This window comes from Dipteris shenzhenensis, chromosome 4 (genome assembly GCF_047967505.1).
Source record: "Dipteris shenzhenensis isolate YYH24624 ecotype China chromosome 4, Dip_SZ_1.0, whole genome shotgun sequence".
Taxonomy (NCBI): Eukaryota; Viridiplantae; Streptophyta; class Polypodiopsida; order Gleicheniales; family Dipteridaceae; genus Dipteris; species Dipteris shenzhenensis.
The window spans coordinates 28480152-28505776 of NC_141599.1; the positions used below are offsets into that span (position 1 = coordinate 28480152).

At 43.4% G+C, this 25625-nt stretch overlaps 1 protein-coding gene across 2 annotated transcripts; it reads right to left on the reverse strand.

Annotated features, from left to right (window-relative positions):
* Window positions 1-7966: 7966 nt before the first annotated feature.
* Window positions 7967-22405, reverse strand: LOC147902680 (O-fucosyltransferase family protein). 2 transcript variants are annotated; one of them, XM_087373474.1, is made up of 3 exons: window positions 21854-22405; window positions 8674-9118; window positions 8346-8537 (listed from the first exon to the last, which is right to left on the reverse strand). In XM_087373474.1, the coding sequence occupies exons 1-3, from the start codon at window positions 22306-22308 to the stop codon at window positions 8484-8486; spliced, it is 954 nt and encodes a 317-aa protein (XP_087229600.1). In that variant the 5' UTR covers window positions 22309-22405; the 3' UTR covers window positions 8346-8483. The 2 variants fall into 2 exon arrangements, with proteins under 2 accessions (XP_087229599.1, XP_087229600.1); XM_087373473.1 differs by having other exon boundaries at window positions 7967-9118.
* Between the last annotated feature and the right edge of the window lie 3220 nt (window positions 22406-25625).

A 25625-nucleotide genomic window follows, 5' to 3' on the forward strand; every position in this document is an offset into this window, starting at 1 on the left:
GGAGGCTATTTCATTATACACGTACTTGGGTGTTCTTTTCTCTGGCCCTTTTTCATGATGTGACTAGTGATGCAAGCCCCACTCAACAAGGGATATGCCGTAATTGCTCGACTAGAGCGGCACTGCTTCCACTCCACTTCTAAGATCCTTGGACCAAGTCTCTTCTCTTATTCCTTGGTTTTCCCAGTGGGTATGTACGGCAAATCTTTTTGGGGTTTGATTTATTAGAGGCAGATAAGGCTTAGCTAGAGCACAGATCGAGGTCCTCTTGTTGTCAAGGATGATCACTACCAGCCACCATCGATCCCAAGTAAATTTGTTCTGGCTGAGTTTGGTACATCTCCACTGTAGCTTGATGTGGCATTTTAGGTCATTAGATACCTTTACTGAGTAAAGGACTATATCTCTTGTACTTCATGACACCATGGTCGGCCCTGTCTTCCTCCATGACCTTAGCATCAGTAGTGGGTGACTAGGGATGTTGGTATGTGCATACCTGCAAGTGGTTTGAGAGCTTGGGGCTCCACATTGATAGATTACCCCCTTTTCAATATAGCATTGAGGCTCCACTCACATATAACGACGTCAAACAGGCTATTCAAAAGGTCCTCCCATAGCTACATACATTCAAGTCCTGGTTGGCACCTAGCAAGCTTCTATTGAAGCTCAGCTTCTGCAAGGACCAATGTTTCTGGATTCTAGAGGAGGGCTTCATTGACCCACCAAGGTATTCCCAGATCTACCTCTCATATTCGCTAAGGATAACAATCGAGCATTTATGTGTCTCATCACACTGACTCCATAGTGAGAGTACTGGCTGAGGGCATACCCAGGGAAAGAGCATCTACACCCTATGTGATTTTCATGAGATCGAGTCAGAGGAGCATTTCGCTTTCAAGTGCCTTGTGTACTATGAGATTCAACATGGTTAGCACTAGCTTTTCAAAGATGGATTTGAACCCCTCTCTAGCTTCCTTTCATGCCAAGATCAAAGATGCCTTGTTGCATTCATTCATGATATCATAAAGTACAAAGAACACTTGCTCAAGATACATAGTCACGGCACACACCCAAACCCTACTTAGAGCATGTTCATGGAGTTTTTCCACCCAGGTCATATGAAAGAGCAGATCATGGATAGTCAATGAGGCTGGGATGCAAAGTTAGTGACCCAACAAACTCGACAATGGGTTGATGCAAGGATCACACTTGTAGATCTTCCCTCCATGTTCACTAGTTAGGGGGCATGATCGACAAGGGTTACAATGGATCTTGTCAGATGCAAGGCCATCACTAGTACACTAACGTAGGCCACACGCATAGACCTCCATCAATGCTCTATCACACGGTTCTTGTCATCACATACTCATTCATCCTTAGGCTCCCCTTGAGCTTCTACCTTGGCCACAGGCCCAGATTTCTCTCATGTATTAGATCTGACATGATATGATTATGTTGTATTCATTGTGGGTGACTCTCTCTCTCTCTCTCTCTCTCTCTCTCTCTCTCTCTCTCTCTGTGTCTCTCTCTCGCTTGCACGCACGCAAGTGCACACACACACACACACACACACACAACTAGTCACAGTTTTTAAAACATTACCAGATAAGAAAATTCACTTTGACATTACTGACAAGTGAATACGCCATATTATGATATCGTTATGCAACTAGTTAATTGTTTGCATTCTTTATTGGTAGTAATAATTGCTCACTGCTAGGCACAATGCCTTTTTATTATACACCCAGTTAACAAAACTACAACAGATGACCAATACTATTAGCATCTATAACTTGATAGCAAATATACTGCCCACTAGCTTTTATGCTTTGTCACTATTTATTGACATCAAACTAGCATTGACTCTCTCACCAAGCTCTCAAAAGACACCTCTAGACGGCCTTATAGCAATATAGGCTCTCTCTCTCTCTCACACACACACACAAACACACATAGAAGAAAGGGTTGGAAAGTAAACTTATGTTTTAGACATCCTTATGACTGCATTAATAATTCTATTACAAAAGATCAATATAAGCCCAAGGTCTACTACTAGTGGACTCAAATTACAAGATATCATTGTCCAAATAAACAATGGCCTCTTGGCAAGATTAAAATAGAAACTATCGCCATCAACTTCCAAAGTTTTGGCTCGGCACTGTCTCGTAGCGGACTCAACCCAATAGAGCCATTAGTGTTAGTATACTTTAACGCTGGTATGGTTAGTTGATTTACATAAGTTATTATAGGGTAGATATGGATAATCCATGCATACTAAAATATATGGCATGCTAGTACTAAGTAAATAACTACATAGTGAACTCCCTACATGTACGACTGTAATATAAGACAATCTGCTTCTTCTTTCTCGCATGCATGTTCTATTGTATTCATGTCAATTTCACATGGTATTAGAACCAATTTACTTTGCTATTTTTGCCTAATATTCGTGATCAAAAATGGCCCCAAAGGGGTCCCCTCCTCCACAATTTTACTCTTGTAATGTCAAGTGACATGAGACATCCCCGTGACATCAAGTTTTGGGTAGATATCCCCATCTCCCTTCCATATCGGAATGAGCCTTTGACTGACATGATCAATATTTTCTTGCATTACACGATCACCATCCTTTTGAAACGTTCCTAGGAGCTTCTCCTTATATTTCAAATTGAAATGGCATCATCCAACAAGCGAATCTACAACATTGAGACTCTTACCACCAACACGAATTACTACACTTGGTCTATCAAAATGGTGATCCTATTGATTCAGTCCTTAATCTAGGACCACGATAGTAGAAATCACGTGTAACATGTCTAATGGACATCAAGAGTGTCTTCTTAAAAATTCCAAGGCCGACTTCGACATCATCCTCCATTGTGGAGACATAGAAAACTAGTTGGTTCATAGCTTGAAGACATCTAAATTGATTTGGGATAAATTGAAATCCACGTACGATCGTGTAGAGCTCTATACAGGTCAATGTTCATCGACAGATATTAAATCTACTCCATGAAAATGAGTCTATCATAGGTTTTCTTGATTAATGGTAAGCCACTCTTTATCGTATTACCATTGCAGGACTTAGGATTCAACCACTTCAACAATTCATAATGGTGTTGTCGACCCTTCCTCCTTGATGAAAGCCATTTTTTATGACTCAAACTTGTCTGGCATAGCTAACTTTACCATCCTTGATTGGTAAAATCATGTAAGAAGATTCAATGTGCAAACACAACATTGAAAACTTCCCCTCAGCCCTTCTTATTTTCAATGCTAGAGTACAACCTCACCTTTGATGTCTATATCTTTGTTTTCATTAAGGAGATAGAGAGTTAGCGTCTCTTTAGGCTTCATTTAATGCCCCAATCTCCTCTCTCTTCTTCAATATGTGGGTTGAGGCCCCAGTTTTGTGTTACCCTAGAGCAAATCTAGTAGCATGGATTCCCATGTCCAAGCGGTTTTCTGGTACACATGGAAGGTGCACAACTAGATCCATGTTGCAAATATCCCTTATGGATGTAGGTTAAAGAGAAGTAAGAATAATATAACTTTAGGTCATAAGCATATTGATGAAATATAGAGGAGAAAAGATAGGGTTTGCATGTTATATAAAATCAGATGAGCACATAAAAAGTTTTAGTGCTCTCTCAGATCCTTTAAGGATTAACTACTACATTAGCAATTTTTCAATCAATGCGAGGCAAGGAAAGAACAAACAATGGTTTCGTAAAGTTCTAATACATTGAAGGACTCCTCGTAACAGGCATCACAGTCTCCAGGGCCTTGCTTCCTACCCTACCTCAAATTCCATGATGTACACAACGTTGTAATTTCTTCAACAAATAGAAGTGGTCTAGTCTCATTCATGAGACACCTAAAACATCATTCTTTGAAGCTAATTAGGCCATTATTTATCAACCTCTTTAGTTAATGTGCACACATTCCTCCATAGAAGACCTGCTATCTCGACATTGGCACGTCTTAGCATATGATCTCACAAAAAGGATGGTTCATAAGCTTTTAGCCCTTCCCTCATCCAATCCCAGCCTTCCTAGGAGTTAGCCCATCCTTGTACAATTATACATAGAAAAGTGATACAAGGTCTACATGGTCTCCATCTTCATAAGAGACTTCTTTTGATCTCTACTACAATAGAAAGTGGATCAAGCCTTAACTACTCAATCGATTGTGCATAGATAAACTGCCTCTACCCCATTGGAGTCTTGTCCAATGTGTAACTTGATACAAATTCCTAAGGCAAATTTGTGGCACAAAAGGCTCGATCACGTCAAATATTCGACCCTTCATAAGTGATGCAACTCAAGTTAGTTGATGGACCACTCAAAAGTCTCCGCATCTAGGACCCTTCTATGAGCATTGTGCCCTTGGTAAGCAAAATAAGCTTACTTTCTCAGGAATGCATGGTTCATGTTCCGCAAGCCTCCTCTTACTGATTCAGACATCTATGGCCCAATGCAAACACTTTCTTGGTGAAGTGTCACACTTTATCACCCTCATTGATAGCTTCAGTTTTTATTTGACCATCTACCTCTCGAAAAAGAAACTTAGACTCTTTCGGTGTTCCAACACTTCCATAAATGGCACAACTGAAAATGGCCACTTACTTGAAATGCTTCGTTTTGGCAATGTTGCAGAGCACTGTTTCTCTACATTCAATGAGTATTGCGCCAATCATGGCATAGTCCATCAAATGATAATACCTGACACTCGCTTAATCAAGGCATATCGCTTGTATAACCACAAGCAATGCAAAGTCATACCATCATCTTTTGAGAACACACACTTAGAACTCCACCCAAGAATGCGCTCAGCCACCACATTGATTACCAATGAGCATGAAGAAGTTGATGTTTTAAAAGTATGACACATCAATCTGGTGCCCCCATCACCAATAACCCCTCTCTTTCCCCAACCACCAGTCACATCGGCAATTACAACTACTCCCATCACTCATCAGTATGCAAACTCCCAAATGACTATCGGCGGCCACTCACATTCTTCAACCAGTCCTCTCCATGCAAAACGCCTGACGTTCAATAGCCTTTGCATGATAGCGAAGCGGATGATGATCCATTCGTTGATGCCCTCATTGATTCCCCACAATCGCCTCTTCTCCAAGTACCTCCCCTCCCCATCCTCTAGGAATAACTACTGATGACCCAACCCCATATCTTCACCTTTTCCCCTCTTTTCGCTCGCACGACACGAGTTGTATACTCTAAAAGATTGTGATTCAATCCACCCTTTATTTGCAAAGTCTTCATCACCCACCTCCCAATCAACATGGGCAATGATCATCTCCCCTTGGAAATTGCCTTGGCTTGTGACAAAGAAGCTGCCATAGCCGATGAGTGTACCTCTCTCAACAAGAACTGCTCTTGGATCCTCATGCCAAACCCTCAGTGATGGCATGTAGTTGACTCCAAGTGGTTGCTAAGAAGTACCATGTGGATCGCTTGTTGGCCCGCTACAAAACATGCAACAAATTTATGGCATAGACTACAAAGAGTACGTATGCTCTACAAAGCCTACATGTCATTACCACTTTTGCAACCTCTCATGGCCTCCTACATCAAATGGATGTGAAGGCTGCCCTCCTCTCGATAGTGTCCTACCAAAGAAAGTGTGAGTCCTAATGACACAGCCTCCTAGCTACAAGGTTGTTGGCAAAGAAGGACAGGTCTATCAAGACAGTTTTTTTCAAAAGCCTCAGTAGAGCGTGCCTTCCAAGGCAGTGCTAATAATTTAATTTCGATATAATTAGCTCATTTACATTAGATATGGATAAGGCATGTATATCAGAATGTCAAGCATGAGAATATTAGCAAACAAGTGCCTTGTGAATCCACTACATGCATGGCACTTCTATGTAATACAAGGCAATCTTGTCCTCCTCGTATGCGCATTCTATCTTTGTCAAGGTCCTGGGGTGACTGGATTATTTCCAGTCCTCCAATCGTACGCAATTCTTTTCGAGAGGTCACATCGTCATAAGTGGGCTGTTGCCATCACTCTTCCTCATCGCTCAAGTCAACATCAGTGGAGGAAGATGGCTCGAAATCCCATAATTCTAAGTTGGTAACATGAGGATTATTCTGTTGTCGCAATCGAGGTAGGTCCCTAGCCTTCTCCTTGTGATGTGTACTTGAGGTTACATTGAGGACCTATTTATATATGCATGTATGTCTTCGAGATTGGTGGTAATTTTAGATGTTGGAGCCATGCACGCACCTTCTAATTGAGATCCATGCATCCATCTCCTGGTTGTTTACATACCTATCCACTCTTCAAGTGTAGGACCAAGAATACAATGGTCATGGAGGAGTGGTAGGATGGGCTTGACATGAATATGGAGACATACATTCAACCCATGCATCAATGGATAGAGGCTCACTTGTTAGGCTAGAGTCTGCAAATTGTAAGAAGAGATTGTAAGAAGTACTTGAGGACTCAAAGGATCTTGGGTGGGGTAGATAGTGAGAGCCGGAGTTGTGGGCTCGCAACTCCTCTGTGCATCTATCAAGCCCGAATGCTTCAAGGATTAGTGCCCTTTAGGAACCTATAAAACACATGTCTCTCTCACATATTGATTTCTTCTCATTCAAGTTCTTTTGAGAACGCTTGCTCATCCAAAATATCTTCACTGAGAGAACATACTCTCTCCCTTTGTGTCTCCTTGTCTCTCACACTCTCCAAAGGGACCAAGAAGATACACACACAAACTTCTTTTTTTTAAAAGTGAAATCCATGTGCCTTTATATTACAAAAAGGATGTCTCCAAAGTGGAGAACAAAAATCACAAGATCAAAAAATTTCATTGTAGGACAAGTAGACAGTATAATCTAGCTGATGAATAGATAGGCAATCATAAAAGGATTGCCTGAGCGACATCCGGAAAAAGCAGAACATACTACTGGAGAGTGGTCTGACATCGTGGTACCTACCAGAATCCCGGTAGAGCCGCCTCTGTGCAATGCCCGCATTTAGTCCAGAGTGCCCAATAATGAACCCACATGAAAAATAGATCATTCACGCAGACGCACACGTGCACGCACACATAAAGAGAGAAATGATAGAGAGAGATGACACATCATCAAATCGCATGGAAATATATCAAAATATGAAAACAAGAAGACTAATATTCTATCTGATTGCCACATGGAGGAGCCATTGAAAGAGCGGATGATACTTACAAGCGACGAAGAGAGGGGGTAGGGACTCCAGCCCAAAAATGCAGCAAAAGGGCTGCAAATTTGCAGCAAAAGGGAGAGGCTGAACAGTCAGAACCTAGAAGAAAAGGAGTGCTTAAGCTTGAGAGGGGGCTGAGACAAGGGTGGGTAGGCTGAGAGTCAGGGGACTGATAAAGAGGAGGGGGCTGAAAGGACGGGCTGAAAGAAGATGGGGCTGAGCAGTGAGGTGGAAAAACACTGTTTCGGCATTTTACAGGTTCTGTGAGGCACTAAGCAGGGAGCGTGGGAACGTGTTTAAGGAAGGGGGGAACAGAGCTCCTGGCATCCCGGGCCCGGTACACGTTCTGAGAACGTGGAAGACATTCCAGATATGGCTCCAAGTAGGGAACCATGTTCCACCTATTCCGGAAGGGGAACGGCATTCACTGGTAGCTATGAGATATGCATGTATGTATGTACATACATACATACATGTGTGTGTGTGTGTGTGTGTGTGTGACATATAGAGGGCTTCAGATATGCAAGACAAACTTGGTCATGATAAAAACTAGCAGTAAGGGCGGAGGCTGATCGAGCTTCATCTGGAACCTATCCGATGAAAAGAAAAGTATTTAGAATCTGTGAAACTTTCCAAATTCGTGAAGACACTCTTAGTCACATCTAAGGTATCAACAAACAACGCACCCCATCATATTGCTGCTCCATCAGTCATAATGAGAGTGCACATCACATTTCTTGCAAAAAAAGGCAATGCATATTGTAATGGGATGTATCAACATGAATCTGCTCACTGAAGGTCAACACTTGCAGAAGTACACATATTTGCTTTCCTAAGTTGCAGGATGTTGTCAGCGATAGTAGAGCCTGATGTACCTACAAACCCCAGCGTAGCACAGCTACATATCATTTCTTGTACACACAGAATGACATCGGGAAAGTATTCAGGATCTTGCCTGAGATCAAAACCAGTTGATAGCGACATTTGAGGAAGAAACCCTGACTGAAGACCAAACTCACTTTTTAGAAGTTTCTGTGCAGTTTCAAAAACAAGGTCCTCTTGATCCTCAAGAACATGTATCTTATAAAAGGAAGTATTACGAGCCAATTCTCCGAGGTAAGTATTCGTCCAGTTTGAAACTGGTAAGTCTGTCATAAGAAACACATGTAACACTTCACTAGGTCCATGTTGGTTTTGGACTAGCTGTAGCTGAGATTTTACACTTGTAAACGTTTTTACCCAATGATTTTTGAATTGACCATCGAGCAGTCTCACCTGAGCACAGAAAAAGGGATTCCTGATTTTTTCTTTTGAATACAACTTGCCTGCATGTATTATATCAGGGGTGAAGGGAAGAAATTGAACTGCCTTAATCAATGCCTTGCTTTTTCTGGGCCGAATATCCACATGAAGCTGGGTACCCTTGTACTCAGAAGAGAAAAGACTTCCAAAAGATAGTACCTCATATCTAGCAGCTTTTGAACCCATGCCAAGGGCTTCCTCGATGTCCTTATATCTCCTTGCATATTGTTTGTTCCCTTTCCTAGCATTTATACCCTGATTCACCATTTGAGACGGAACTTGATGCTGTTGAACTGTCCCCTCTAGATGTGAAATATTCAAATTTTGCAAGCCATGTGCCCAAATTGTTGTTCTGCAATCTTCATTAACACCATACACACACTCTCCATGCACTGCTTCAGGCCTTGACAACAGAGCCCCACAGCTTTCCAATGTTCCCCATCTTGAAGCAGCTGTGACCAGGCTGCTACACAAGGAACCTGAGCATGATGTTGATACATCTACTCCACACCAAAGTGAGGCAAAAATGCGGAGATCTATGGTCTTAACCAATGATAAAGAAAGCACTGATGATATGTCAATGACATCAGCAATGGCAAGATACCTGTATGTACAGCCCTGATGGGTTAGAAATAAAGGCTTAAATGCTTGAACCACTCACACAAGGATAGATCTAGGAAACTCTTTTCAAACACTTAAAGATGCGCACACAAATTGAAAACCTAGTCAAAGAATGTACAGCGGAGAAAAGAGAAGGAGAACTCGGTCTTTATTCATCCACTGATGTGGCAAAACCTGCTCACAAAAGAGCTGAACACATCCAGCAGAGGTGCTGGGCAAAAACAGCAATCAGACATGATTGCGATGCTAAATTCTCAGAGAGAGAAATGTTCTACACGCTCCTCAGGTCCGCCTGCTTGGAAAAGGCTTCAGTGTTGCTGTTGAGTATGCTGAGATAGGAGGATATTTATAAGCACCGTGGAGGGCTGAACCCTGCCCTAAAACAGCCGAATAAGTCTATGCAAAAACTGGACTGGGTCTGCCAGAACTGCCAACTGTACCTGTCCAACTTTTGCTCCTGTTTGGACTGCGATCTGTTGCTGAAGTCGCCTACCGCCAGGCCTATAAATAGGCCCTGGCAGTGCACTCTACTCCTGCTGCCACGCAATCCTGCTGCTGACCATTGCAGCCCTGCAGTGCCTTCGACAGATGCAGAAAGTCCAAACGTCTGGCAACTATGGCTCCTGGATAGAATGGTAATGGACCTCGATGTGCTTCGTTCATGCATGAAACTCGGGGTTCGCAATGGCTATGCAACCCTGCTTATCACACAAGATCACGATTGCATCCTCCTAAAGAATGTCCATATCCTCGAAAAATCCATCTGAGCCACAACACTCACAAGCTGCGATACAAGCAACCTTGTACTACGCCTCTGTGGAAGAAAGGGCAACTGTTGGCTGTTTCTTGCTCAACCATGAAATGGCATGTAATGCAAGTATGAAACGCCTGAAGTTGAGCACCTAGTGTCCCAACCACCTGCCCAATCTGAGTCACAGAAACCTCCCAGCTCCAAACCTGTACTCTAGGTGATACCATATGTGCTAGCACCCTTCAGGTCCCTCAGCACTCATAATCCTTCCTTCTAATGATTTTCCCTAGGTGTTGAGAAGGCTGCATGGAAAAGAGTCGTAGAAGGAGGCGGCATGCGGACGAAGATTGCCTGCAAGGCGCAAGGCAAAAGAGCAGCAGGAAGGCCACGCGTGAAGAGCTGCAGGCGGAAGAAAGGGCGCGGGAAGCGGGAGGCCTGTGTGGACGCGAAAGGGAATGGGAGCCTGCAAATCTGTGCGCGAAACAGGCCTCTGGCAAGGACCCGTGCGAAAAATGTCTGCGAAACAAACCTCTGCAAGGACCCCGTGCGAAACAGGCTGAACATTTCCTGCAGTCTTGGAAGGCACGATTCCTCAACTTTGGAAGCCTTGAGGTAAGGACTTTCTCTGATTTTTGTGGTCTTGGACACAGAACAGGGTGTCCTAACGGGTGACCCCCCCCCGCCCCGTGCGAATAGACCTTTAAAACTCTTAAACCGTGAGGAAAAGAGACCCCCCCCCATTCTCCCCAATGGAAAGTCGGATTGGAACAAGATTTGAAGGGGGTGATCCACCCATCAAGTACCCCCTATAACGGTATCTAGAGCACCATTCAGCTCAAAACAAGTAGCCCAAACGGAGTATACCAGTTTACAGCATAAAAACAAGGAAGAAAGGCTAAAAGAGAAGGGAGAAGAGATCAAATGAAGTAGTTTTTTGACACAAGCGAAGCGGGAGTCGGATAAGTACCACCAACTCTAACAACACTTGACTTTTGCTGTAAAATAAACCCCTTTTCTGAAATTACAGCAAGCCATTTTCTCTTGTATTACTAAAAGGAAAGAATGGAAGGAGGAGGGATATTTAATGATGAACTTGTCCTTTTTCTCCACTACCAAAAGGACATAGGGAGAGAACACCATCACCTCCTCTTGAAGAGGATAATGTAGATGAGAGTTACACACATATTGAGTATGATAACCCACGTATAGAATTACCTTCATCTCATCCTTCAAGAATCTCTTGATAGGGAGTTTTCCTTCAGAAATGAAAGGAGAAACGAGTTCATCCAAGAGCAAGGCGCTGAGTTTACGCCTTTAACTCAAAATCCCATCCACATGGATTATAATCCAAGTGCAAGAGGGAGAGAGGAGTCTCCCGTTGATAAGCTGGTTTCTCAGCTTAGCCATATGATTGAACAGTCCATTATGACAAAATTACGAACTAAGACAGTGCTGAATTTTGGGGATGACGATTTAAGTACCCCCTCAAAGAGAGCTAAATTCCAACCCCCAGAGAGAATAGAGTTTCCAAAGTATGATGGAGCAAGAGAGGTGGATAAAATCCTCAATTGGATTCGCCATTTTGAGCTATATTTTGCTCATCAAGATAAGACCGACCACGAGAAGCTTGCTCTTGCCACACTGCATCTACAAAAGGATGCTTTGATGTGGTGGTCCTTATCACAAACGGGAAAAGAGCCTATTCTTCAATGGTCCAAATTTGTAGAGCAACTTAAGGCCACTTTCATGCCTTCGATGCATGAAGAAGAATTGACCTTCCGTTGGGAAAGGTTCAGGCAATTCGATAATGAGAATAACACTGAATTTACAGCTAGGTTCTGGAAACTCTCTTTAGAGTTACTTGAGAATAGTGAGGATTATTATTCTAGCAGTGACCAATGTAATGTAATAAGTAGGTTAGGGGCACTTTTCCCTCTTTAGAGGTTTTTTTCCCTAACCACAGTTAGTTCACTAACTACGGTTAGTGAAGGATAATGTTTTGTCACTTAGATAAAACCTTTCCCTTTTCTTGTATTCAGTCGCTTCATCTATTGCAATCTGACGTTCAGCTCTCTTGCTCTCTCACTCTCTGTCTCACATTTGGTATCAGAGCATCTGCTTCTCTCCTCGGACTTCTGCCATTGTCCGTGTGTGAGAGTGCTCTTAGATCCTGAGCTTCTGCTTTCTGGACTAGCTCCCACGTCTTCTACTTCAGCACCCAAGCTCACGTAGCTCAACCCGCACCAGCCTCTAGGTGTCGTACCCTCCGTTGTACAACCTGCGCTCCTAGATCGTACAGCCTTCCGCTCATCGTCCGTACGAATCAGCCGTATGAATCAGACCGTACGCTTCGTTTCGAATCAGCCACCATACCTTGGTATCTGCTCGTCCGTACAGCTGTACATGCATCAGCACCGTACAATAATAGCACTTGCACGCAAGCAACCGTACAACGTATGTACACTGTGGATTTCAAATATGCACTTTGCCGTACAACAGCGCAAGGCTTCCGTACGGTGTACGGCTTTCAAATCTGCATTTTGCCATACAATTGCGCAAGGCTTCCGTACGGTATCTGTAACTTGTACTGCTTGCTTCAACCGTACGTCCGCCACGCCATCAGCTCCAGTACCTACAAGCATCGTTTGAACGCAGTTGTCTATATAGGCTCAATCCATCAATTGGATTTCGTTGATGCACAGGTTCATTTGACGTAAAGTGGTATCTGCAAATTCGTTTTTCATTTGCAGTCAAGCTTTTTAGTAGAAATTTGGGACTTGTGTGCATTCTAGAACAAAGAATTGCTTTTTGGGTGAAATTTGGCTCGATTTCAGCTCAACATTTGGGGCTTTTGGCATTCGAATGCATTTTGGCAGTGTACAAGCAATTTGGGATTTTTGCAGCTTTTGTTTTTGACTCAGTTTGAGTCACATCTGAGCACTTGGGAATTTTCATTTGGACACATTGGCAGTAGAATTTACTTCTTTTGCAAATAAATTGCAAATTGGGGCTTTCAGACAATTTGCCCCTTTTTGAGTTGCAATTTCTTGCAAAAATTTGGGGCTTTTTGCTTTACACAGCAATTTCTGCATTTTTGGGATTTTAGGCAATTTGCCCTCTTTTGGATGCAATTTCCCTGAAGAAATTAGGGCTTTTGGCATTCTGATGCAATTTGGCAGTGTACAAGCATTTTGGGACTGTTGCAAGTATTTTTGAGTGACATTGGAGAGCATTTGTAGGGTAATTGAAGTGCATTCTAAGCTTTGACAGGTTGTGACAGTATTTGTCACTGTGGGCAGATTTTTCTTTGCAGATTTTACTTGTGCATTGTATATCCCAGCAAGGGATTTCACTTGGTCAGTCTGCTGTATTTTTTGAGATTATATGGAGAAAATGGCTCAGAACAACTCAAATGAGGTGTTCGGGGTTCTCACACAGGAGGATAAGTTGGATGGCACCAACTACTCCTTGTGGAGTTTCATGGTTCGCAATATCTTGGTTGGCAGACATCTTTGGGATTATGTCAATGGAGGATGAAGCAAGACCAGATACACTTTCTACACCTGTCACTCCTACAGCTGGAGGCAAGGGTAGAGGTATAAATGCAGCACAGGTGGTTGGAGCAGCCGCTCCAGGAGCTCCCACAGCAGAACAGATAAGACGGGACTCTAGAGATCCACAAGCTCTTTCTGTCAAGAGGTTCATTATACCTCATATTCAGTCATGCAAGACATCTACGGCAGCTTGGGAAATACTAGAGAGTATGTTTGCAGTAAGAAATGATGCCAGGGTTTCCTTTCTGAAGCAAGAACTTTCCCATACACATATGGAGGAAGGAGATTCCATGAATTCTCACCTCACAAAGCTTCAGGACCTCAAGGAACAATTGCTGAATATTGATGAAGTCATTCCGGATTCAGAGATGATCACCACCACTCTGAACTCTCTCTTCCTGAGTCCTATCTCGGTTTCCACACCTCGTTGAATTTGTCATTGAGGGGGGGCAGCAATCCTCTCTCCTTTCACGAGTTGGTAGGACTTCTGTTGCAGGAGGAACAAACTCGCAGAAATATGGCAACTCGGGCTGGCGAGCATGCTATGCTCTCCAAATTCAAGCCCAAGGGTAAAGGGCAGCAAAAGCCACATGCCAATCAGCCCACACATCAGCATAAAGCGGATTCTGAACAGCCTTCTTATAAGGCAAAGGGTGATACAAATAAGCAAAAAAAGAAGAGCATCTGTCATTATTGCAAGAAGCCAAGTCATTATATTGGAGAGTGCAAGAAGCGCATAGCCAAAGAGAAGAAAAGGGATTCCGGTATGGCTATGGCAGATGCATCAGTTCCACATTCTCATGATGGACGAGATGTTGCAGCCAACTTGGTTGAAGAGCACTATGCCTTTCTGTCTTGCACTTCAGATTTTTCAGTGGGTAGTTCTGATATTACAGCCACTAATGATGATGACCCATATGCTTTCTTGACTTGCAGTTACGATCCTTCAAAGGATGAATGCTCCTTTAGTGTTGATGAGACACTTCATACTTGGTATTTTGACAGTGGTGCTTCAAAGCACATCACTTCCAAGAAGAGTCTGTTTGTAACTCTGCATTCTTCACCCACTAAGAAGAAGGTAACTTGTGCGAATAATTCTTCTTACCTGCTGATAAAGAGTGATATCGCATGGTGGGCTCCCATCATGAGCTGAGAATTTGAAGCCAGGGTCCACTGGAGTAGAGATTGGCTTGCAATCCTCAAACTGAAAATGATCAAGGAGCTGTCCAATATACTTGGACTGAGACATCATGATACCCCCCTCAACATGAGCAAACTGTATGCCCAAATAATAATGGAGCCGTCCCATGTCTGACATGTCAAAAACCTGCTGCAAATCAGCCTTGAAAGCTGCAATTTGCTGAGTATCTGGGCCCGTGATGAGCATATCATCCACATATAAAATCAGCACTAAAAAATCAGATCCACTCCCACGGACATAAAGAGTGGGTTCTGTGGGACTATTCTGAAAACCAAGGGATAGTAAGTGTGCATGAATTTTGGCATACCATGCCCTGGGTGCCTGCTTCAAACCATAAAGGGCTTTTCTAAGCCGGCATACCTTATTTTCAGAATTAACAACCTCAAATCCATGAGGTTGTGTGACATAGACTTCTTCCTGCGGATCCCCATGAAGAAAAGCAATTTTGATGTCAAGCTGGTGCACTTGCCAATGATGATGGGCTGCAATGGCAATGACACATCTAATGGTAGTAATCCTGGATGTGGGAGCAAATGTCTCCTCAAAGTCAATGCCTTGTTGTTGGGCATACCCTTTTGCAACAAGACGGGCTTTGTATCGATCTATGCTGCCATCAGATTTCCTTTTTAATTTGTAGACCCACCGCGTTCCAATGGCATGCTTGCCGGGAGGGAGATCTACTAATTCTCATGTGTCATTTTTGGCAATAGATTGTAACTCAGCTCTCATTGCATCCATCCACTCTTTGCTGTCAAAACCATCTTTATGGCACAGAGGCTCTTCATTGCAAGCTGTAGCAAGGAGTGCAAACTCAAGAAAGTGACCATGCTGTCTATTCCCTGATCTTGTCCGGGCAGCAAAAGGCTGATCTTGTTTGCTGTCCCTCAATGTATCAAGAAGCCATCTGGGAACTTGCCTTTGCTATCTATTGACACCTCTTTCTTCAATGACTGCATCATGAGTAGTGGGATCATTTTGTGCCGGAAGAGAAACCTCCAAATCAGCATGAGGTTGTGGCTGATTATTGCTTAGTGGAGGGCCTGCAGGAGGCTCATCTTGCTGGTCAAAATCCTCTTCTGATGATGGTTGAGGTAACCAAGATTCAAAGGCATCAAACATGTCAACATCTGGCTTTGCTTTGCAGTCCACAAGAGGAGAAGCTGAATGTTCAGCAAAGATTACATCTCTACTGACAATAATCTTCCCAGTATTTGGTTGATATAACCGATACCCGCTGCTCTCCTGGCTGTAACCAATAAATATGCATTTGATTGCCTTGTCATCAAGCTTATGTCTCAGCTGAGATGGTACATGAACATATGCAAGAGACCCAAAAACTCTCATGTGTGAAAGTGAAGGCTTCTTGCCTTTCCATGCTTCATAAGGTGTAACAGTCTTCAATGCCCGAGTAGGTGATCTATTCAACACATAATTGGCACACATTACTACATCAAGCCAAAATTTATTGGGCAAAGACTTGACCTTAAGCATGCATCTCGCCATCTCCATTGTGGACCTATTTTTCCTTTCAGAAACAGGATTCTGTTGAGGAGTGTAAGGAGTAGTGCATGAGTGAATAATGCCCCGTGAAAACAGAAATGCATCAAACTCCTTTGACATATACTCTCCCCCCCTAATCTGTGTTGAGGGTAACAAGCTTGCATCTTGATTCATTCTCAACCATATTCAGCCATCTCTGAAAGCATAAGAAAACTTCAGATTTGGCTTTTAAAGGATATACCCAGCAATATCTTGTGAAATCATCAATGAGAGTCATGAAATACTTATACCCCCCAATGGCATTTGTCCTCATTGCGCCACAGACATCACTGTGTACTAGCTGCAATTTCCTTTGTGAGAGTTTTGGACAATTCTTTTGAAAAGGAAATCCATGCATCTTACCCAAAAGACAACCCTCACACACATGTTTGGAAACTGTGTGAGTCTGAGGTACATCATTTGCCATCTGCTGTGAATGTAGCTTTGCAAGAGCTCTATAATTGAGATGGCCCATTCTCTCATGCCAAAGATGAGTTTCAGCAAGCTGTGAATTTGAAATAGCCAATGCTTCAATAGAAAGTGCAGCTGAATGATGATCAAGGTGATAAAGCCCTTTTTGTAAAGTGCCAGTGAGAACTATGGCATTGTCATCACGAAGATCATAAACTAGGCATCTGTAGCCATCAAAAATCACTCTGAAACCTGAAGTAGCAATTGCTGAGATTGAAATCAAGTTGACTTCAATTCCAGGCACAAAAAGAACATTTGTCAGAGTGACAGGATGGCTTGAAATGGATGTGAGCTGCACATCTCCAACTCCTTTTACAGCATATGAAGCATTATTAGCACATGTAACAGTCCCTCCTCGAGGTGCATCAGCTAAAGAATGAAACAACTGTCTGCAAGATGTAACATGCTTGGAAGCACCACTATCAAAGTACCAGGACTGAGCATCATTAGCAATAAAGAATGCATCAGCTTTGGAGGGATCAAATGAGCAATGGACAGCCCATGCCCAATCATCCTGAAGAACATGTGCATGTGAAGCATCTTAGGAATAATGGCTTGTCTCTTAGCTCTACTTTGCTCTTCCTGCAAAAGCAAAGTAACTAGCTGATCAAAAGAATAGTGGTCTGGATTAACCATGGCCACTAATCGAAGGGTTGTAGCAAACCCTTGATATGTATCTGGCAGCCCATTCAATGTGGTACTAACAAGCTGTGAATTTGGCACCACCTCATCAATGTTGGCAAGCTGTTCCATGAGGTCCTTGACCTTTGTCAGGTATGCATCCATAGACTCGACTTCCTGTAATTGCCTTCTCAAATATGCAACATGAGCTTCATTGCGAATCTGATAGAGAGAAGCCAATTTATCCCAAGCATCCTTTGCTGTCCTGCAAGACTGGATGTGTGGAATAATGATTCTCTTGCATGATAAAGCAATGCATGAATGTGCATTTGCATCTCTTGCATCCCATCTTGACTGTTGTTGAGTTGGAAGAGCAGCAGCAGAAGTGCTAGAGGAAGCGGCATCAGGAGGAGTACCCCCTGCAGAAGGACCAGCAGTTAAGGCAACCACTGTAGCATTGGCTGGCCTTAGATCAGCCCCAGAAACAATATTCCACAAATGCTTTGCAACAAGAATATGTTTCATGAGATAAGACCACATCGGATAGTTGGTGCCATCCAACTTATCATCTTCACGAAGAACTCCAAATAAATCTTGATTGTTCCCAGCCATAGCAAATGTGATACCCTGAAAAAGACCTGAAAACCCAAAAGCCTCAAGGCTATCATTGCAAAAAGCTGGCTGTCCAAAAAATGACAGCAAATATCTGCAAATTTCTGACCCAAATCAAAGGGCAAATGCAGATCTGACCCAAATGTGACTGTGGCAGGCAATGTTCACTGCAAAAACGGCAAATCTGGCAAAGGCCCCAAATTTCAATGAGGGCAAATAGGCCAGAAAGACGGCAAATGCAGAAAAGCCCCAAATTGCTGAATTTTTTGCAAATGTGACCCAATGTATGCGAATCTGACCCAATGTATAGCCTCAAGGGTTGAAACTGCAAAAATATGAGATACTGTCCCAAACACCAGTTGAAATTGAGCTTCCAACACAAAAGCCCCAAATTTTGTTGACCTGAGTGATGAGATGGCACAGTGTGACAGTCCTGAACCTTGAAATTAACTGAAAACTTCAATTTTTGGAAGGATTTCAGTTGTCAACCTTGTCAAAAGTATTGTATTGATAGGTTAAAGGTCCAGATGTCAAAAGCCCTAAATTTTTCTGTTGGAAATTAGGGTTTGACAGTAAAAACTGTCAAAAAACAGTAAAAGACTGCAAGAGATTTAACACGTGCCAAATGCTGTACCAAATCCCGGAGTAGACACAACTGTATGGATGGCAGTACGGAAGCAGTTACTATGCCTGTACGGAGGCTGTATGATGCCTGTACGGACGATGTACTGAACGGGTACAGTGCTGGTACGCTGTACGAAAACTGTACGACACAGTACTGTCTGCGGGTACGGAAGGTGCAGCACAAGGGAGTACAGTACGGCGCAGTACTGTACGCAGGTACGGACGTGCGACGCAGGTACGTTGTACAACAGCGCTTGTACAGCAGGTACAGCGCTGAGCAGGTACGGCGCATGTACAGCATGTACCACTGTAGGATCTCAGGTACGACACTGAACAGGTACAGCAGAGGTACGGGCAGCTGGTACGCAAATGTACGGGCAGCTGGTATGCAAATGTACGGGGCAGTTGGTACGCAAATGTACGGGCAGCTTTGGACAGCAGCTGGAGAGCCTCGAACAGGCTGTAGCAGGAACGACCAGCAAAGGAGCAGACTTCCAATGAGCGATAAAGGGCGGCTCAAAGGGGGTGAGGAGAGCTGGAAGACAAATGTAGAACTCAGCTCTGATACCACTGTAGGATCTGAAAGGAGAGAGAGAGTGCAGGTACGAAAGGGTCACAGAAGAACATCCGTCACATCACACTTAGATTATCCAAAACTAAAGAGTACAAGGTACAAGTACCTACACCTAGGACTAAGTGTCCTAGGTGTCACTTAGTCCTATGTGGCCTAAAAGACACTAACACTATAAGTGTCTTTATTTATGCCTACAAGGCACATACCATGGCCTATAGGGCATCACTAGAACCACCAGAGGATGGCCTACAGATGTTATCCATAGTATCAATTTGCCATCCTCCTTGAAGTTGAGAATGGGCATGTGTGAACCATACACGAAGTAAAAAGACGATACTAATGACAAAGCAAACACATCCAACCTTAAACCTCACAAGAGACACACCTATCCAGCTTTGAGTACCTTCCTTTTTGCCAAGGTCTCGTCCTTCAGATGTCAAGGTAGATCACTAAAGTAGGAGAGGGGGCTGATCACCCTACGTCTAGAAAGCTGAGCCAGGGACTAGACAAGGTTTGCCAACCCACACCTAGGACCAACTCTTGACCTATAAGCCTTTCTGTACCACAGGCCCTAGTGGACCATAACATCTGACCAAGCCCTAATCCATATCGGGCCCCAAGCAACCATTCCAACCCATGCTCAAGTATTCCACGGGCCCATATCTCCTATATAAAGCCCGGTTGGGGAATTCTTTCCGTCTCCTTTGCTAGGCCTGCCAAACCACGTGGCTGGGTAGCTCTACTGGCTACATAGCAGCTCATGTGCTGCCTACATGGCAGCCAAGTGTACTGCCCATGTGGCAGCCTTGTTAATTAATACATGAACTGGCCTATGTGGCAGCCTGAACCTATATCCGAACCTTTTGCAAGTGTCAATCCTTGTTGTCCTCCTCATGGCTGCCTATGTGGCAGTCCATACTTCTCCTCATATGGGGGCTTACATAGCATTGACCCATCTACTCTAACACCCCCTCTCAAATGACTCAATGTGGTCTTAACACCTGCCCATAAGAGAGATGCTCCAAATCCCTCAAGAACAAGTTGAAGGCATCCTCCAGTAGTGGTCCATACAATCGCAGGTCTTGGCCCTCCAGGTATCGCTCTGTGATGCTATGACACAAGATCTCCACATACTCCGTCCGATTACAAAACATTAGGCTTTCCAAAAACTGCTTCGCATCGTCCACAAACACCTGTAGCCAAACTGGATCACAAGCCAACATCACTGTAACCCCCAAATAACGTCTTGCTGACTCCAACCAAAAACCTAACTCCAATAAGAAACCTCATCCAAAACCATGTGACCGCATGGCATCCAGATCTCCAACCTTGTCAAAATTGCATGAAAACAATGGAATAATTCGGATGACCAAGTACCTTCCTCAACAAGTACTAAGTGATGAGCTCCATTGATAACCAAGCCATCCTTGAACTGACAAATAACCATCCAGCTCTCCCCCACGTAAGCAAGGAACAACCTCGAACTTGACACGCACCAAATATTAGGGGTTGTTTAAACTTGGGGCACAATCCGCAAACTTTATCCACAAATCATGTGAAGAGAGATCCCTAGGGCTGCTTTACAGGCAGCCTTATTACTGCCCACATGGTAGCCAATGATTGGCCATCATCCATGTGCTGCCCATGTGGCAGCCCACTCATGCTAGATGATAACCACCTATGTGGCAGCCCATACCCTGACCTTTTGCAGGTTTCAAGCCTCGTTGTCCTCCTCATATGGGAGCTCACATGTGGGGCATTGACCTATCCATTTTGACATTAGTCCGTAATAACTCAAGCTTCTTTGTAGGCCCAATCTTTTGCACCTTGCTCAACAACCACATGCTTCATGTGCTTGAACACTAAATCAAATGCTACATACATACCTTTGTAAGACTATATCCAATCATACAAATTCAGATTTTTGCTGTTCTAAAGTCCAATAGAGATTTTTAGCTAATGGGGCTTCTGCAGTCGCGTAAGATATTTCAGTATAGTTGAAAGCTTATTAACACTTGGACCGAAATTCAAAGAATTTGCATGTCCGCAAAGGTGATAGAAAAATATACCTTTGTAAGACTAGAATATATCCGATCATACAAATTCAGATTTTTGTCGTTCTACATAATCATTATTTGCAAAATATTCCCATCGTACTTGGAGGCAATACATGTGGATCTACATGGGCTACTGTGAAATGTTGTTCTATATAATCATTATTTGCAAAACATTCTCATGTTACGTGGATCTACATGGGCTACAGTGAAATGTGGTATTGGAATGAAGAGGTCCAACTTCCCACCTCTGACCTGGCCCATCCTTCTTAGGTTTTTAGGGGAGCCTCATGGGTCACCCAGGCCAGCACATAAGGCAATAGTGTAACAGCCAATGGGATAGGCAATCGTGTAGCAGGCAAGGGGTCTGGCGTGGGATGCTGATTGTAAACAGAGAGATAGAGAGAGAGAAAGATGACTGTGGACATCATGTTTATGCTAACTACTATCCTCATTACTTCTGTTGGGGCCTGGCAATCACCAGTAATACATTTGTTCTTCTCCTCATTGAAGAGTGCTTGCTTATCTGAGTTCCACTAAAGGACTGTGCTGAGAAGGGTATTTGGTCTGCAGGGGAGCGACCACAACAAGTTGTCGGTAACCCACATTGGCGACATACACAGTGGTTGCACCCATGGGTAACATAAACAATCCTGTTCAATAAAAATAGAGTAAAGAATGTACATGCAGGACTCATAAGAGAGGGTCAAAACGCACCTGCCACTGTGGATGAGTTCAGAGATGTGCGACCATGCCGAGCTACGCATTTGAGCAGGTTCACGCACTTTAAATTTAGGGCAGCTGCCTAGAGCTACAGCGTGGTGATCAAATACGGGAGGCAAAATGAGGGTCCGGTTGAGCAAGGCGGCGATAAGCAGAGCATTCTTGAGTTCCCCGACCTGATTGGTAAACCCACTGTGAGGAGCGTAAAACAAGTATTTGGCACCGGCTGGAAGTTTACGCAGCGACTGGGGGAGGCTGGGAGGGTGAGAAGAACACTGGGGGTAGAGAGAGGGGGAGGCAATGCTAGAGACGAAGAAGCGATGGGGGAGGCGAAGAAGAGAGGCTCTGAAGGTGATGGTGTAGAGGAAGGCAAGAATGCAGAGGAGGGAGACATAGAAGGGAGAGCAGCAGCACCGACGGGGAGATGATGGGTAGCTGAAATGAGCCATAGTCAAGATTTGTTATTACAAGGAGACCGGCATATCCACCACACTAGCTACCTAGGAAACTTCTAGTGAAGATTTGTTATTGCCTTTGTAAAACCACCCTCCCTTGCTAAAGGGAAAATTCATTTTTGGCCTGCCTTCCAAGCCCAGCCCCTCCCCAAGGGAAAGCGAAAATTGTGTTTATTTGTGAATTTAATTCTTTCCTTTTTTGTGCGTTCTGCTTTTACTTATGGCAAATGCGATGTTGCCATTTGGCGCTTCGTGCTTCGCACATCGTTTTTAAACGGCGAATCATGTTGTGCTAGCGCTTCGTGGTTGGTTTTTTGTTGTCCAACAAATAGGTTCTGCCATCTGGTTGGTCGCCCGCCTTGATCGCATGCAAGCCCGGGTTAGTAGCCATTCCGTGAGATATTCTATTTGATGCAGTGTTCAGCCCTGCGAGCGGGTCTCGCTATCTGGAGCGTTGGAGCATTGGACCTTGCGAGCGGGTTTCGCTCTTTGGAGCATTGGAGCCATTCCGCGAGGTATTCTGTTTGTTGTGTTCAACTGCGAGCGGGTCTTGCTCTTTGGAATGTTGGAGCGTTGGAACTTTCAACCCTGCGAGCTGTTCTCGCTTTCTAGAGCATTGGAAGGAAGTAATATGTATACTGTGCAGCGGCCACTCCAAAAAGCGCGTGCTGGCAAAAATTGAATCGAAACATTGGCATTGTCTGGAGCGTTGGAAGGAAGTAGTATGTATATTGTGCGGTGGCCAGTCCAAAAAGCATCTGCTGGCGAGAACAGAATAGAAACGTTGGCGTTGGCAAAAGATCCCCTAGATTCGGAAAGATACAAGGTATGGACGAACCACCGTGCATTCGGAAGGGCTCCATTGCCATAACATGCCTGCAATGGACTCTTTTCGTAACTGTTATAAAACGGGTCGCAACCATTCTTTTGCATGCTCCATCTACTGTTTCGATTACAATGACTTCACCTCCAGTCTTGGTTATGAGTTTGCCTCTAGCACTGGGACTGACAAAGCACGCAACTCAAGACATAGGTGTTTGAAAGACTTCTGGGGTGAAAAAAATCATGAAGAAGACCTTAAAAACGGGCTTCTATGTAGCTGCAAAGCAGGCATGTGATGAAGGTGGATTTCCATTTTTTCTATGCCTATCTCGTGAATCTTTTGTGTTTCAGGATCTCAATTTCTAATGATTGTCGATGTTCTTTTTCCAGTTCGGATTGTGGTACTGGAGAGGGGCTCCAAGACTAAACTCAAATGCAAAATTATTATTGTCTTAAAGCCACCCATTGTAGATGAGCAGAATAGTTAAGCAGTTACCAATGCTTAGAGAAACTTCTCAATTCGGTCTGCATATAGTCAATCATGAACTTTCGTTTTTGTTAAGCCTGTCTTAGAACAATGCTTGTTATTTGAACATACTATTGATCATGAAGCATAATTATTAGCCAATGTATTTATGCTTTCGTTTTATTCTAGTTGTCTATTTTCAACCATCAAAGTTTTGAAACAACCTTTATTGATCATCCACAATAGTTATTGGCCAATGTATTTATTGCTTTCGTTTTATTCTAGTAGTCTTTTTTCAATAGTCAAAGTTTTGAAACAACCTTTCGAAGTTTTTGGCTAGTTAGACATCAATTTTGGTTCAAGCTTTTTACATACTCAGATGTCAATACTTTTGGAACATTTAATCAAGCATTTCAAATAAAAAATATAACATTTACGAAAAGCAAACAAGATAAATAAAAGATGCCAATTACAATAATTAATACCAAAATCGTGACAACGTTTTCTAAGCCCGCAAACTTTTATTTCAACCGCTTCAACTTCCGGCCAAAAGGTAACAAACAACACCATGATGACAAATTTGATCTACCAATCCAGGCCACCAATGGTGTAGGTGAAGATGGCAAAGCTAGTAAGGCAATAACTCCATTGCATCCACATCTCGTGAATGCAAATACTCTACCAAAATTGTTAATTCGTACAACTGTCGGAGTTTGTACCCTATCGCTTCGCTTTCGAGGCAAAATATTGGCAAAGTATGGCACTTACAAGGCCAAAGGTGTGCCGTATCCAGTCTTTTTACGTGTTGACCTTACCCAATGAAGAATGTTCTGAGATAATCACACTCCATGTTCCTCACGTTTATGTTTTGCAAATGCAAGATGCATTGCAAGTAGATGAGTTTGTGTGGATAGAGGGGCCTACCATTACAAAAAGGGCACCTGGTGAAGGTGGAACCTCATCTTTCTCCCTACGCATCGACGCAACAACAACTGTTTTGAAAGCTGAGCCTTTTGATGGCTCTGTTTCTTTTTTCCCAGACAATGTTATACGAGTTTACATGCCTTGGGCAACGAATCAAATGGAAAACCTCAGGTCTTCTTTTATTTCAGGGCCGCGAAAACGTTGGTATCAACCTACTTTAAAAAAATCAAAGCACCCCAAAGTTTGCTTGTTCATGTTGTGGTTGTTTGACTTTTCAAGGAAAGCTAAGACGCTTAAGCACAAATGCACAACTCTTTGCTAAACAATAAAAAATTGTCCTCACTTCTTTGCTGTCAGCAAAAAAAAGTGTTTGCACACTTTGCCACAACCAAATATGCACGGTTAAAGTTCCCAAATTTGCTCTCATAAACATGAGCATGTCAAGTAAAACACTCCACACAATGGCTCTGAATAGAATCGAAGAACGGCTCATCTCCATACGAATACCATTTGCACAAATTAGGCAATTAATATATGAAGGCCAATACGAACTCCGCGGAAGTGTTATAAACGTTTTCGCAGATGTCAATAAAGCACAACAAGTACTTCCTCATTTCATATAACTAATATCGCAACAGTAATGGTAGCGATCAAATACCGACTACATTATGACCATAACTACGTCATTGAGCTAGTAGGTCCAATGCTAACAATGCGAGCACTGCACGAGTTGCTTGAAACGCCTTTGTACAAGCAGAACAACGTTCAAATAAACCAAGCATGGTTACAACACATTGCAAATCACCAAGCGCTTGAAGACGCGGTTTCAACAGCGAACAAGAAACAATCACTGCAGCGCGGCCCGACCTAGAAACTGATACACTCGTGCATGGCATTTACACAAGCCAACAAGTTGTCGATTATGAGGGCAAACCCGTAATTGTTGTGCCCTCGGAGGGATTCTCACCTTTGAGCATTTTCAAAGGCACACATTTCGAGGATTTAGCATTTCCCAATGCTCTTTTTTGGACAACCAAGAGCGTACAGGGTGCCAAGCCGAACTTCATACCAGGATATAACAAAGTGGGAACTAAGAAAT